Raw genomic sequence first — 14,718 nt, 5'->3', positions numbered from 1 at the left:
CCTGGAAAACTTTGGATGCTGCTAAAATCTCTGCACCAGGGAGGCACATATTCAGGAGGTTCATGTTGGGTGAGCAATAAGTGCTTGCTGATTGTGTCTATAAAGGGATGAATAATTGACTCACATTCATGTCGTTCCTTAGTTCTGAGTACTTAAGGGTCAAGGTCAAGCCCCTGTCCCCTTTATTTGATCTCAGGTGCCTCCCAATGGGCCCAGCAAACTTAATCATAGTTGTAGGCTCTTGTCTCTATGGAGAAATTTCAAGACTGCTAGGAAGGTTCCTCCCCATGACCAGTATCTGAAATGTCTCAATTATAGTTTCATTTCTTTGTCTATAGCTTTATTACTGGCTGGATTATCTTTATTATACCAATAAAGGAACATAATACTTCAGCCTTATCAGTCATGCACCTCAATGAAAATGAGTTTATCAGCTTCTTTCTGGAAAACCCAATTTTGATGGGAGAAACCTAATTCTGACTGTCCAAGGAGGGGTTGGGGAAGCTGGGGGGGGGGGTAGGAAAAAATAAATATTAGACACAGAAAGAAGGTACATTTAGATTTTTTTTTCTGAAACTGATAACTCAACCAAGTCACAAGGGAATGTGTTTGATGATTTTAGAGGCATAGGAGAAGTTCTGCCCAAATTTGGAGCACCTTCCCTAAGTACTTGCAGTACTCAAACTTGTGAACAATGCTATATTTTATTTTTTTACCATGTCCTCACTGTGCTAAGAAGTTCCAGTCCTGTCTCTCCCTTCACCCTGCTGTCCTGCAACCAAGCTATTGCAGATTACAGCATCCCCTTGTGGCCAGCTGAGTAACTCTCATTCAGTGTTTTCCTCATAGCTTTCCTCAGTTTCTCTGTGTTCTTTCACTCTTCTGTTATAGCTAACCAATCTTTCCTTTGGATCTACACGAACTTTTGAGTCTTCTCTACTTTGACTCTTGCCTAGTTACCTCAAAAAGGCTCTTTGCTTTCTCTCTCCTTCTTATCCTTACCCTCGTCCTCTCCGCTTCCACTTCTTCCATGTTTTTGCGAGTGAGAAAATGACCTTCATCACTACTGAAAAGTAGGAGAGGAGAGCTACTTAAGCTCTTGTGCAAAGGAGAAGGAAAACTGAAGGCTATGAAGTGAAATTATGTGCGGTCAATCAGCAGTAACTTCAGAACCCTTAAAAGTGCTCACGAGTTCATATTCAAGATACAAAAGGTTCTGGCCACCTTTTCTTTCTCCCCCAGCCTTTCAGTTTGAATAAAAAATAGATTTTTGTATTTATTTGTCTTCCCACCGTATTTAATGTCTAATATTGAGAGAGCATTGTTTTCTATTTTCACTTCAAATGCTCATTTTAGCTACGTTGGGTGTTAGGTGGGTTTTTGTGGGCTGACCTGGAAACCTTGCCATCAGGTGTAACACCAATCCTATGGTAAGTGCCTTCTTAGTTCCTAGTAGCTGATTTTTAAATGAATCTTTGAATAAACAGGGTTGCGAATGTATAAACCTATTCAGGTGCAAAGAGAGCATGGGTGATACTACTCAAGATGCTCACAAGAAATATGGCGGGTGGATCTGATGATGCCAATGATGCCAATGACACAATGATGATGATAGCACTGACAATGAGAATGATGGTGAAGATGAAGACTGCATCGACAGTGGTGACAACAATGATGCTAATGATGTTGATGATGGTACCAGTGATGATGACGACATTGATAATTGCCATGATTTACTGAACACTTTCTGTGTCAGGCACTGTGCCAAGTACTTTACTTAGCTTATCTCCTTTAATCATTACAACCACCCAATGTGACAGGTCTTTTTTTAATCCTCATTTTACACAGAGAGAAACTGAGGCTGAGAACTTACTTGCCCCAGGTCACACAGCTAGCAAAATTAGGCAGAGCTGAAGTTTGAACGTAGGCCTTTCTAAGTTCAAACCTTATACTCCTAACCACTCTCATAGGGGGCCCAGTGCCCAGGGTGAGGCTGGCACTGTCTCCATGGCAAAGGGTGGCAAGGGATTCACATGCATTAGAAAAAGGTGAAACTGAACTCCAGTTCTTTATACTTCAGAAATCTGCACCCCTTCCTTCCAGTGACCCCTCAGAGGGTCTATTTCTGGCACACTGGTCTCTGGAAAATGTCCTGCTAATGACACAGGATTATAAACAGTCTTTTTCCCAGAACAAAAATTTAACCTTTGTATCTCAATCTAATTAGAAGTATTTTCTCTTCCAGAGGCAGGTTTTTTCTTCCTCTTTGTTCCAAATTTAAGAGGTTTCTTTGTTGTCAGAAAAATGTCCAAAAATCATAGCTCTTTAAGATGATAGACCTTGGCCCAAGACCTTAAACGTGACCTGAGCTCCTGCATGAGATGGCTGCTCCAGCAGCAGCACCTGAGGGTGCTTGGGGTTCTGGGTGTCCAACTGAACTGTAGGGCATTGGCCCAATGCAGGGATGGACGCTTTCTGACTCTCACAGTCCCCTGTCCAGGTGAGTGTCCCCTACCACCACCAGCAGCTCTTTATGATTTTCTTCTGTGATGCTGAGGTTCGCCAAGACCTGAGGAAGGCAGTTCATTCCTGTTAGTATCAGGAGCAGCCATCTCTAGAAAATAGACATTTGTTGAGATCCTTGCACCAACATCACCCCTTCCAGCTGTCTAGGGACTGGCATTCTTCCCTTAGGGACTTACTCCTATACCTCTGCAGGAAATGTGAGCCTTGAAGGAGCCCTGTTAAAAGCAGATAATCCTGGGATAATATAGATTTGGTTAATATCTTGAGAATGGAGCCAAGAGAGATGGCAACCTGCCTACAAAGAAAGTTGTATCAGGTTGGAGGAATAGGAGATACATGCCTGGCACATAGTAGGTGCCCACATCATTTTTGAAAGAATGAATAAAAATTAATGGACACAAATCTAGTTCCATATTCCAGCCTTGCAATCAGGCCCGTGTGGGCCCCCAAACCCATCATAGATCCTTTGTGGGCAGGCTGAAGGTAGCAGAGGCTTGGAAAACCAGGCCTGGGAGCTGGTGGTGTCCTCCCTCCAATTCCTCCTTGGTCTTCCCACTTGCCCGTCCTTTGGGGCCCACAGCAATTCCTCCTCCAGCAGCTCCTGGGAGGCTAGGTTTGACTCCTCCCCAGCAGGCACCACTGGCTCCAAGGAGGCCTGAGTGAGAGTAGGGCAGTCCCCCATGTTACAAAAGAGGAAACTGAGTCCCAGATGTATAAAACAACATTCCAACAGTCATGAAAAGTTCATGTGTGTCCTGAATCTCTTCGTTTCAATGACTTATCTATTAGGTATCACTGAGTCAAGACATGGGGGGGGGGGGTTCTTTTTTTTAGCAAGCTCCTCACCTATCAAACTTTTTGACATTTTGTTGGTTGAATCAAACCATCCCACATACTTTGGCATTAGATGCTGGTTCCAATAAAGATGTTCTAATCCTGGGTGACTGACTGTGCTAACTCTATAGCTTGTGTGTTAGACTCAAGTGCTCCTCAACATCTTTTGAAATGTGAAACAGAGGCAACAGATGGGGTAATGTGCCTTTAAGGAAGGAGCATCGGTCTGGGAGTCAGTGTACTCTATGCTGTGTGAACTTGAGCAAGTCACTTCACCTCTGAGCCTCAGGTTCCTGCTCTTGAAAACAAGCGGGGTGGGGCCGGGCATGGTGGCTCATGCCTGTAATCCCAGCACTTTGGAAAGTCGAAGTGGGAGGATTACTTGAGGCCAGGAGTTCAAGACTAGCCTGAATACCATAGTGAGATTCCAGTCTCAACAAAAATAAAAGTAAAAATCAAGTGGGCATTGTGGCACACACCTGTAGTCCTAGCTACTCAGGAGGCTGAGGCAGGAGGGTTGCTTGAGCCTGGGAGGTTGAGGGTGCAGTAAGTAATGATTGGACCACTGTACTCCAGCCTGGGCAACAGAGTGAGACTCTCCCCCAAAAAACACAAAAAACCCAGAAGGGGTGGGCTGGGCCAGTGATACTGAGACTTGTTCAGGTAGGGGCACCCTGGAAGTCTCCCTGGGCCCTGAGAGCTTCATTTCTCCTGCTGAGTTGCAATGTTTTCATTCTCGCACTCCTATTAGAAAAAAAAAAAAAATGTGAACACTCCCCTTAACACACACACATGCACACACACATATAATTAGATTTATATGCCTTCCTATATTTATTACATACACTATAAAATAAAAAACAGGAATAAAAAAAGATGAGATGATAAAACAAACATAAATAAGTTTTATGATACCTCAGGGCATGACCTTACCTCCTCTCCCTGGGAAGACCTTGGGCTCTCCTGCTGTTTATGGCCAGTTTCTGATGCTTGGCTCCACTTCTCCTATTTTTCACAAATATCAGATCAGAGATAATATTTGTACTCTGTCCTCCCTAACAGATCTTCCCCATAGCCACTGTCCGTCCTGATGAAGTTTAGTCCCAGTTGCAATGTTTGTGGTCACTACTGTTTTCATAAATGAATTAGCGTTTCAGGGAACTCGTCTCTAAAGCTAATCTGGGCATTCATATTCCCTTCAGAGGGCTGTGTAGACCTCTGGATGTAAAAGGCAATCAACCATAAGGCAGGTGACTATTTTGTGTATTCTTCATATTTTAACCAATTTGAGACTACATTCATGTGGTAATTATGTTCACAGCTTTGGTAAAAAGGCCCTGTGCTGATGTTTAAAGCTTAGAAAATTTAATCACTGGGACAAGTAATTGACAATTATTATACCCTATTGGGAGAGAAAGACCAGTTGTTACCCAGTTGGAATTACTTCTTAGATATTTAGTGCATCTCAAGTCCCGAATGGTAAAACCATGTACGTATAGAATTAAATGATGAAAATTATGCTTTTCTTACTTGGCTCATAGAGAGTGGCTGGTGATTTTTATGTAGAATTAGGTTAGTCATTGAAGGTTTGATTTAAATACTGGATGGAAAGCACAAAATAGACTGAGAATAGGGCACGGATGGAAGGGGCAAGATTCTTAGCAGAGGTCTCTGGGAAGTCAGCCTTGCAAGAGGGAGAGCCATCTCACGTCTTCCTGGGGGTGGGGGCACATAGGGAGACACTGCAGGGGCCCCGGGGAAGAGGCGGGAGTTTGGTGTGTTGATAGCCTCAGTCTTTTCTGGGAAGTAAGAAGGAAGATGGGCCATTGAGAAGGTCAGCAGACCAGCAGTCGTGTGTTCTGGCCTTTAGATTAAGGGTCTACAGCCTCACCGTACATTAGAATCACCTGCTGCATCCTAGAATAATTAAATCTCAGTCTTAGGGGTAGGACCTAGGCATGGTTTTTGTTTTTTTGTTTTTTTGTTTTTTTAAGCTCCAGATTACTCCGATGAATAGCAAAATCTGAGAACCAGTGGTAGACCAGCACTTCTCAGACTTCAATGTGCATACACATCTCCTGGGGCTCTGTTTGGAAGGCAGATTCTGATTCAGTGGGTCTGGGCTGTGGCCTGAGATTTGTATTTCTTTTTTTTTTTTTTTTTTTTGAGACGGAGTCTCGCTGTGTCTCCCAGGCTGGAGTGCAGTGGCGTGATCTCGTCTCACTGCAAGCTCCGCCTCCCGGGTTCACGCCATTCTCCCTCCTCAGCCTCCCAAGTAGCTGAAACTACAGGCGCCCGCCACCACGCCCGGCTAGTTTTTTGTATTTTTAGTAGAGACGGGGTTTCACCATGTTAGCCAGGATAGTCTCGATCTCCTGACCTCGTGATCCACCCGCCTCGGCCTCCCAAAGTGCTGGGATTACAGGCTTGAGCCACCACGCCGGGCCTGAGATTTGTATTTCTAACAAGATCCTGGGTGCTGCTGCTGCTGCTGCTCCAAGGACCCCACTTGGAGCAACAAGGGCATCCAGGGGTATTCAATCTTTTGGCTTCCCTGGGCCACATTGGAAGAATTGTCTTAGACCACACCTAAAATACACTAATGATCGCTGATGAGTTAAAAAAAAGATTGCAAAAAAAAAATTTCGTAGTGCTTTAAGAAAGTTTACAAATGTGTGTTGGGCCGCATTCAAAGCTGTCTGGGCCATATGTGACCCTTGGGCCATGAGTTGGACAAGCTTGGGTAGACAGTCCTACTTTGACTAGAAATAATTGATAGCTGCCTCCACGCTCCATAGAAACCAAAGCTGTTGATATTTTACAGTTGGAAAACACATATCTTGAGAGGATTTTCAGCTATGTTTTAAGATGTGATTGTTGTAGGGGAAGAAACTTACCTTGATAGATGGCTTAATTTAAAAAGCAAAATACTTGACCTCTCAGATAATTTAGGCTATTCTCCAAGTCCTAAAATCCACCTATTTGTTGGTTGTGGACATTTAACACTGAACTATCGGAGTCTCCCATGGCTGGTGAAGGTGAGTGGCTGCCATGTTCTCCCACCATGTCACCTGCGGGTCTGACCCTCTGCTCTTCCCGAAACAAGAGCCTCGTGACCTCTGTAAGAAGTGGCCTTGTGTAAGTTTCAGTCAGCCTTTTTGAGTTGCAGCTTACTCATCAGTAAAAAGGGTCAGCAAGAGTCTTGAGGAGATGTCAGCTTTAATGTCCCTGCCCACCTTGACACACCATGAGTGTATAAATGGTGTGCCTGCGACAAGAGGATGAGGATGAGAACACCAGGCTCAGGAAGGCTTAGGTGTTCATTCGTGCACCAATTCATCCAGAATATATTTCCTAAGCACCTACTAGTGCCAGATATGAGGTGGGAGACTATCCCCTTCTCCTGGAGAAACAAGTAAATAAGAAATCCCAGTATGGGCTGGGCAGAGTCAGGACTAGATAAAGTCAAGTTGGGGTCCTTTGGGAGCCCAATGAGGGTGGGGGTTGATCTCAGAAGAAACAACTTTAGAGCTGAACCCCTTAAGTCAGACAGATGAGCAGGAGTTGGCTGGGTGAAGGCTGAGGTGGGAGAGAGCTCCAGGCTAATGGTCAGACCCTGGGGAGACCGGCCTCTGGTATAATTAGATCTTTGCAATAATTAGATGAAGGGTTCAGATAACAGTTCTGTGACCCCATGATATGGTTTGGCTCTGTATCCCCACCCAAATATCATGTCAAATTGTAATCTCCAGTGTTGGAGGTAGGGGCCTAGTGGGAGGTGATTGGACCATAGGACTTCCCTCTTGCTGTTCTTACAATAGAGTTCTCACGAAATCTGCTTGTTTAAAAGTGTATGGCACCTCCCCCCCCACCTCTTGCCAGACATGTGAAGATGTGCCTCCTTCCCCTTCACCTTCTGCCATGATCGTTAGTTTTCTGATCCCCAGAAGCAGAAGCCTGTATGGCCCACAGAACCATGAGCCCATTAAACCTCTTTTCTTAATATAATAAATTACCCAGTCTCAAGTATGTCTTCATAGGAGTGTGAGAACAGATTAATATACCCCAAAAGTCTGCAAGCAGAGCTACTCTCCCAGTCCCTCCCCACCTCTTCATCTGTCCTGGGCCCTGAGTCTTTTCCCCACTGTCTCCATACAGTGTGCACATGGGCTACACGGGGTTGAGGCCCTAGCAACTGGCTGCAGACCAAGACATCGAGGTCTCCAGGGTCTCCAGCAACTTGAAAATCCAGGTTGCCCACTTCCTACCCAGCCACACTGCCATGGTTTAGTGACCTCCACTCCCACACCCCCAGGGATAATAGGAGCAGGCAGAATGGATGGGTGCCCTCATTTAAACCCACGTGAAAATGTTTTGCAAAACCCAAACAAAATGTTCCCTGTCGCCTCTGAAGAAATTCATGCCTCCTGGGCTTGAGCATCAGCTGGCTCCTGTGATGTTCCTTGATTTGAAGCGGTCCCCCACCCACCTTAGGCCCAAGCTAATCAGCAGCTTGGCTGAGTGGGGAGATGGGCCTCTACCTTCTCTTCAGTCATTATCTGGCTACTTGGCTTGTCCTCAGGGACACAGACTCACCCTTTGAACCCTCAATTCATGAGCTGGTTTTGTATTCTTAGGGCATCGCTGAGGCTTCCAGTACTAGCCCCTGCAGCAGCAACACCCACTATGCTCCCACTAGATGCACCCAGACCACCTCAGCTGCTGACTCAGAGTCAGAGGAGGGTGCTTGCTGGCAGGTTGAACAGCAAGAGGAGGAGATGTAGAGAGAAAGATAGAACGAGACTTTCTGGGAGATGAGAGGGTGCATGATGAAGGCCAAGTTCATGTTCCTTTGCCTGGGTGTCCCAGGGCCAGCGCCATACTTGGCAGGGACTAGGCAGAGGCAGGGAAGTCTCTCAGGGCCAGCAGCTCTCTAGGGAAAAGCCCAGGGCTACTCTCAGGCCTGCTTTGGCTGAGTAGTCAGGCAGATCTGGAGCTATCCTGTTGAAGGAGGTGGAAGTGAGGTTTGGGCCAGGGGTTTTTCCTGCCCTGAGATCCTGCATACTGCTCCCCTCCACCCACACCTTGGCCTGTCCTCTGTCCTTCATCTCACTGGGCCTCAGCCTTGTTCCCAGAGACTTGAGTCACAGCAGGGGATGCAAGGGCCTGTCTATAGCTCGTTGGTGCTGAGATGCCCTCCAACCCATGTGACACCTGTCTCTGGAAGGCAGGCTGGGGATAGGTGGGTAACCAGAAGTAGGCTGAGAGGATGGAGGCCCCTCAAGTCTTCCAGTAACAGAACCATAGCCACTTCAGGCTGCAGTCCCCAAGGACAGGAGGAACTCCAGTGACCAGAGGGACAGATGAGGCCCCTTGTGGGATAAAAAAGAACAATAGTTCAATGACTTTACTAGGAAGGGCCTGGCCTCCACTTTGAAGAAATGTGATGTTCACGTACTGTTTTCTGCATGCGTCTGCAGGCACATGCACTCGGTGTTGAAGGAGAGGCTGTGGGGACTGCTTTTGCCAGGAAACAAAATGCATGGAGGGGCGTGGCCTTCACAGCTCTCACGGTTGAAGGGAAGCCTGGGAAGCCCAGCCTTTATGGACCTTTAGGCTAGTTATTTAATCTCCCTGCAGAATCAGTTTTTCCACCAACAAAATTGGCATAATTATAAGACCCCTCTGGCTGGGTTGTTCTCAACAGAGGGCCTGGCAAATAGCAGATGCTCAATGAGTTGTAGCTCTTGCTATCTGTGGGAGGAACAGGGGCCTGAGGGAGGTCACCTGCCCTGGAAAAACCCTCTTTTCACTTTTCTGAGAAGGACTGTTCTGGAATGTTAGCAGGCCTAGACCAAGGCCAGGCAGGGAAGGGATTGAGGTTTCACAGGAAATGATGAGAGCTGGTACCTAAGCTGAAGGTGTGTGCAAGGAGCAGGTGGAGGAGGCATCCAGAAGTTTGCCTTCTTTCCTTTGGGAGGGGATTGAAAGAAGCAGACAGGGAGGGAGAGAAGCTGCCATTTCTGCAAGGGTGGACAGATGCAGCTGTTATGAGAAAGATGTCTCACAGCTGGATAATCCTAACCCCATAGGAAGACCAAATGTGGCACAGAACATGTATTGACTTCTGTAGCTGCCGTTGTCCTCACCAGTCCTACTGCAGCTTCCCTTCAGCCTTTTCTTACCATTCCCCAAGGGTTCTGGCCACTGTGAGGGACAAGGATCTGGCCTTAGGTTCTCAGGGCCTTCTTGGGGCTGCATACAAGTGGCCAACAAATATTTGTCCTGCTGATTTGGATGCCTCTCCTGGTATAACGTTGATGCCTTTGCATGCTAGCAAATCTCTGATCAAATACATGTTGCCTCCACTAGACTATAATGTCCATGAAAGCAAGAACCTTGTCTGTTTCACTCAGGATGAGTGAATGAATGAATTCATACATGCATGTATGAATGAATGGTGTATTAGAGGCCAGGTGCAGTGGCTCACACCTGTAATCCCAGCACTTGGGAGGCTGAAGCAGGAGGATCACTTGAGGCCAGGAGTTCAAGATGACCCCAGACAACATGGTGAAACCCCATCTCTACTAAAAATGCAAAAATTAGCCGGGCATGGTGGTGTGCGCCTGTAGTCCCAGCTACTCGGGAGACTGAGGCAGAAAAACCACTTGAATCCAGGAGGCAGAGGTTGCAGTGAGCCAAGATTGCGCCACTGTGTTCCAGCCTGGGCTGCAGAGCAAGAGTCCTTCTCACATAAATAAATAAATAAATAAATAAATAAATAAATAAATAAATAAAATAATAATTTAAAAAAGCATCTTAGAGGCATGGCGTCTTCTGGGCTGAATCAGGCTTCACTCATAAAGAACCAGATCCTTCAGCTAGGGCAAGCCCCCTCAGCCTCCCTGGGGCCAGGCTGCCTCCCAACTCTGTCCCAAGGGGGTTACTGGCCAGCATGCTGGGTCACCTCATGGCTTCCAGAGGTAGACACGCTCTGGATCCTGCCAAAAGTGTGGCCCACCAGTCATTCTCCACAAAGCTGTTTACACAGCATCGTTTCCCTCCCCGCCTCTCCTCCTGCCTCAGAGAAACTCCTTGTTCTGTGCATTTAACACATTCTGATTGCCTGGAAATACCACAGAGTTGTTCATTTGTTAAAGCTGCCTTTCTGTAGTGAGACATCATTTGTTTCTTTCTTTCTTTTTTTTCTTTTTTTTTGAAATGGAGTCTCGCTCTGTCACCCAGGCTGGAGTGCAGTGACGTGATCTTGGTTCACTGCAACCTCCGCCTTCTGAGTTCAAGCCATTCTCCTGCCTCAGCCTCCTGAGTAGAGTAGCTGGGACTACGAGTGTGTGACATCACACCCGGCTAATTTTTGTGTTTTTAGTAGAGATAGGGTTTCATCACGTTGGCCAGGCTGGTCTCGAACTCCTGACCTCAAATGATCTGCCTACCTCAGCCTCCCAAAGTGTTGGGATTACAGGCATGAGCCACCACACCCGGCCTCGTTTGTTTATTTCTAACCCCACAGTGTGCCGGGCTGCCTCTCTTTCTTGTTTTGGAGGTTGTGTTGGTAATTTTGGGGTGGAGAGAGGACGACGAGCTGGCCACAGGACTAAAGTCTAGGCAGTTGGCATAGGTGAGGTCAAAAATCTCAGTTGCCCAAGGCCTGCCCAGTGAAACTGAGGATTATTGAATTATTATTGAGCCCAACCAGACTCCAAGGCTGCTCAGATCCCTGAGTTAGACATGGTGCCTGCCTTCTCCATGGTAACGAGGCAAAATATGGACAGGTTTCCATGGAGAGACCTATCACATCTGCAGCCCTGCCTCCTCCAGGAAGCACACGCGCTAGGTGCCTTTGGCCTCTCAAGAGGTGGCCAGAGGTCTGTGGGAGGTGCCAAGGACATTGAGAAAGTGTGCCTGACCTTTGAGGATTTTCGTTTCCAACAAGTGTTCCATCTCCCCAGCCCTAGGTTCATCAATGCCCTCTTCCTCTTGGCAGCTAGATATTAGGAGAGGCCACAGATCAGATAGATGAACTGATTGGGGAAATGACAGTGGACCCAATGACCATTTATGCGAGTCATCATCCCATCTTCACCTTGCCCTGGGGAATGGATTTTGCTGTTATTGGGAGAAATGGGAATGTCGTTGGTCAGAGGGAGACAGAGAGACAACTGTAATGACCCTTGTGTAAATGGACTGCTCTTCCTTATCAAACCTCTTTTGGAAGAATGATTGCTACAGAGTATTTAAAATGCCATTTTCCATAGTCATAGCATATTCAAATGTGACAAGGCGTTATTTTTTTCTGTAAAGGAAAGTAAGTCTTCACTGCTTATTTGAATTTGAACGAGTCAAATTTCTGCATATCTTAACTGTCTGACATAGCAATGTGGACTGAAAGTTTGTTTTTGTTGAAGGCTAAACATATAAGCTGAGAATTAGGCTTAAAAAATGCCCGGTTTAACCTCACTTGGCTATTTACTGATTACATCATCTGCATTTATAGCTTAATCAGCTGTTAAATTGGGGTTCTCCAAGCACAGATGATCATGTGGGTGTGTTTGCATATATTAGGAGATATCTATAACCTGAATATATACATAGAGAGATGGGTTATGCTCCCTGGTTAACTAAAATGTGAAAACTTTCTAAAGATGTGAGAGAGCTCTTAAGGCAATTATAAACAGTCTTTTCAGGAAGAGTCATATTGTATGTTCTGTGTTGCAGGCCAAGTGGCATCAGAGCTGAGTGATGGACAACCTGCAGTCCCAGAACCTCTCCATGGACATGACTGACTCCCCTCCTGCCTTGGCTAATAACAGACTGGAGAATGGCATGGCTCAACTGATCACCACTGAGGCCTGGAACATCAACTCCACTGACCTGGTAAAGAAGGCCCTGGTGACCGTGCCAGCCCCATCCATTCTGAACCCCCCTGCCGAGTCTCAGAGTGGTATGGCTCTGAAGGTGGCAGCCACTGTGTTGCAGCCCCTGTGCCTCGGGGAGAGCCCAGTGGTGATGCCCATTCACATGCAGGTGGAGGGAAGCTCCGCACCAGAGCTCAATCCCAATGGCAATGCCACCTACGTCATGACCACCCAGGGCCCCGTGCAACTGCCCGTGGTGCTGGAGCAGCACGTCTTTCAGCACCTCAACTCCCCTCTGGTCCTGCCACAGGAGGCCCCATGCTCCTCCAATACCATCCACAACAACCTCTTCCAGGGAGCGGAGGACTCGGAGGCCCAGCCCCAGCTCCTGGACCTGAGGATCCCCAGCCAACCGCAGGAGCCCACTTTGCCATTTGAAGCTGTGCTCCAGAATTTGTTTCCCTCTCAGGGCACTCTCGGGCCCCCACCTTGTCAGCCTCCTCCTGGCTATGCCCCTGTGCCCCCCCAGCCTTTTAGCTCCCCCTTGTCCCCCCTGGTCCCACCAGCCACCCTCTTGGTGCCGTATCCTGTGATCGTCCCCTTGCCTGTGCCAGTCCCTATTCCCATCCCCATCCCGGTGCCTCAGAGTTCTGAATCCAAGTTCAGCTCCAGTTTCCCCAAACCGCCATCTTCCTTTGGCCTGCACCCCTTTAAAGGCACCCAGACCCCTCTGGAAAAAGATGAACTGAAGCCCTTTGACATCCTCCAGCCTAAGGAGTACTTCCAGCTCAGCCGCCACACGGTCATTAAGATGGGAAGTGAGAATGAGGCCCTGGATCTCTCCATGAAGTCAGTGCCCTGGCTCAAGGCTGGCGAAGTCAGTCCCCCAATCTTCCAGGAAGATGCAGCCCTAGACCTGTCAGTGGCAGCCCACCGGAAATCCGAGCCTCCCCCTGAGACACTGTATGACAGTGGTGCATCAGTGGACAGCTCAGGTCACACAGTGATGGAGAAACTTCCCAGTGGCATGGAAATTTCTTTTGCCCCTACCACGTCCCATGAGGCCCCAGCCATGATAGATAGTCACATCAGCAGCAGTGATGCCGCCACCGAGATGCTCAGCCAGCCCAACCATGCCAGCAGCGAGGTCAAGACTGAAAATAACATTGAGATGGTGGGCGAGTCCCAGGCAGCCAAGGTCATTGTCTCAGTCGAAGATGCTGTGCCTACCATATTCTGTGGCAAGATCAAAGGCCTCTCAGGGGTGTCCACCAAAAACTTCTCCTTCAAAAGAGAAGACTCCGTGCTTCAGGGCTATGACATCAACAGCCAAGGGGAAGAGTCCATGGGAAATGCAGAGCCCCTTAGGAAACCCATCAAAAACCGGAGCATAAAGTTAAAGAAAGTGAACTCCCAGGAAATACACATGCTCCCAATCAAAAAACAACGGCTGGCCACCTTTTTTCCAAGAAAGTAAATAACGGCTTTTTAAAATTTGTATGATTATAATATGGGGAAAGGTGCATTGGTTTTATAAAAAGGCATTTAAAACAAATTATCTTTGTTAATTATTTTGGGGAGTAGTTGGGAAATGGAAAGGTGACTTGGCTCTAGAGGCCCTGTATGCTAGTATCATTTTCTTTTTTAATTTTTGACTTTTCACAAATGAGTAAATAAGAGCAACCTATTTTTCAAGCAGATTGCACATTTTTTGCAGCTTTAATGGAATATTGGGTGAATTAGAGGGGTAAAAAAAAGCTATTTTCATTGCCACAAAGTGCTTTGATGATGTAATACCTAATAAAGGGTAGGATGAATATTTCACAATAAATGTTTGTTTGCACTAATTGGTTGCAGTATTCCATCATTTATAAAATTTACATTCCTTAACTGGCATAATTTGGCCAAAACTCTTGCTTGTAAAAAGCTGTAAGTTATCTGTGTTTAGAGACTTAAGCCTTTCAGGCATATTGGAAAATATTTCCCCATGCCCCAGTAAAAGGAGGGTTAGGAATATGGATGACCTGGAGCAAGTCATTTCCCACTTTGGCCTTGAGTTTTTTTATTTCATTTCTTAAATAAATAAATAAATAAATAAATGGCAAAGAAAAGAGACAGGGAGGTGAGTTTCAAGTGCCTGAGACTCCTTTCAGTTCATATAGTTCTTGGGTGTATAGAATTCTGTGCCTGGACCTTCCACAGTCTAAGACAGACAAATGTTTCACAACAAAACAGTAACGTGCTTCCTTCCCACCGACCAAAAGTTTAGTTGGAAATGCCCTTCTTTTCAAGGGCAGTACGAGCATTGTTCTCAATGATGGAAAATCTTGCAAGTCAGAAGTAGTGGCGCAGGCCAGTGGATCAAGAGATGGCTCATACATTTTCCTAGCCTTGGATAGAGATCTTTGAGGGTGGAGCCAGGGAAAGAAGACAAAGTCATTCTTTTTTAGTTCAGCTCGGTGATTATCAAATGGGGTGATTT

At 46.6% G+C, this 14,718-nt stretch overlaps 1 protein-coding gene across 10 annotated transcripts in view; it reads left to right on the top strand.

Moving 5' to 3' along the window:
- Positions 1–14,083, top strand: part of RAI2 (retinoic acid induced 2) — a 62,501-nt gene extending 48,418 nt beyond the window's left edge. For 9 of the 10 annotated variants that reach the window (XM_025372470.1, XM_025372475.1, XM_025372473.1 and 6 more), the window contains one exon: positions 12,097–14,083. In XM_025372470.1, the coding sequence (XP_025228255.1) occupies positions 12,121–13,713 (1,593 nt within the window). In that variant the 5' untranslated portion in view covers positions 12,097–12,120 and the 3' untranslated portion in view covers positions 13,714–14,083. The remainder of the gene's footprint in view (positions 1–12,096) is intronic. The other variant, XM_025372479.1, reaches the window with a different exon arrangement.
- Positions 14,084–14,718: the final 635 nt, after the last annotated feature.

The sequence above is a fragment of the Theropithecus gelada genome, chromosome X (genome assembly GCF_003255815.1).
Source record: "Theropithecus gelada isolate Dixy chromosome X, Tgel_1.0, whole genome shotgun sequence".
NCBI classification, from domain to species: Eukaryota; Metazoa; Chordata; class Mammalia; order Primates; family Cercopithecidae; genus Theropithecus; species Theropithecus gelada.
Note: the sequence above shows the minus strand (reverse complement) of the source record. Positions and strands in the feature narration are given on the sequence as shown.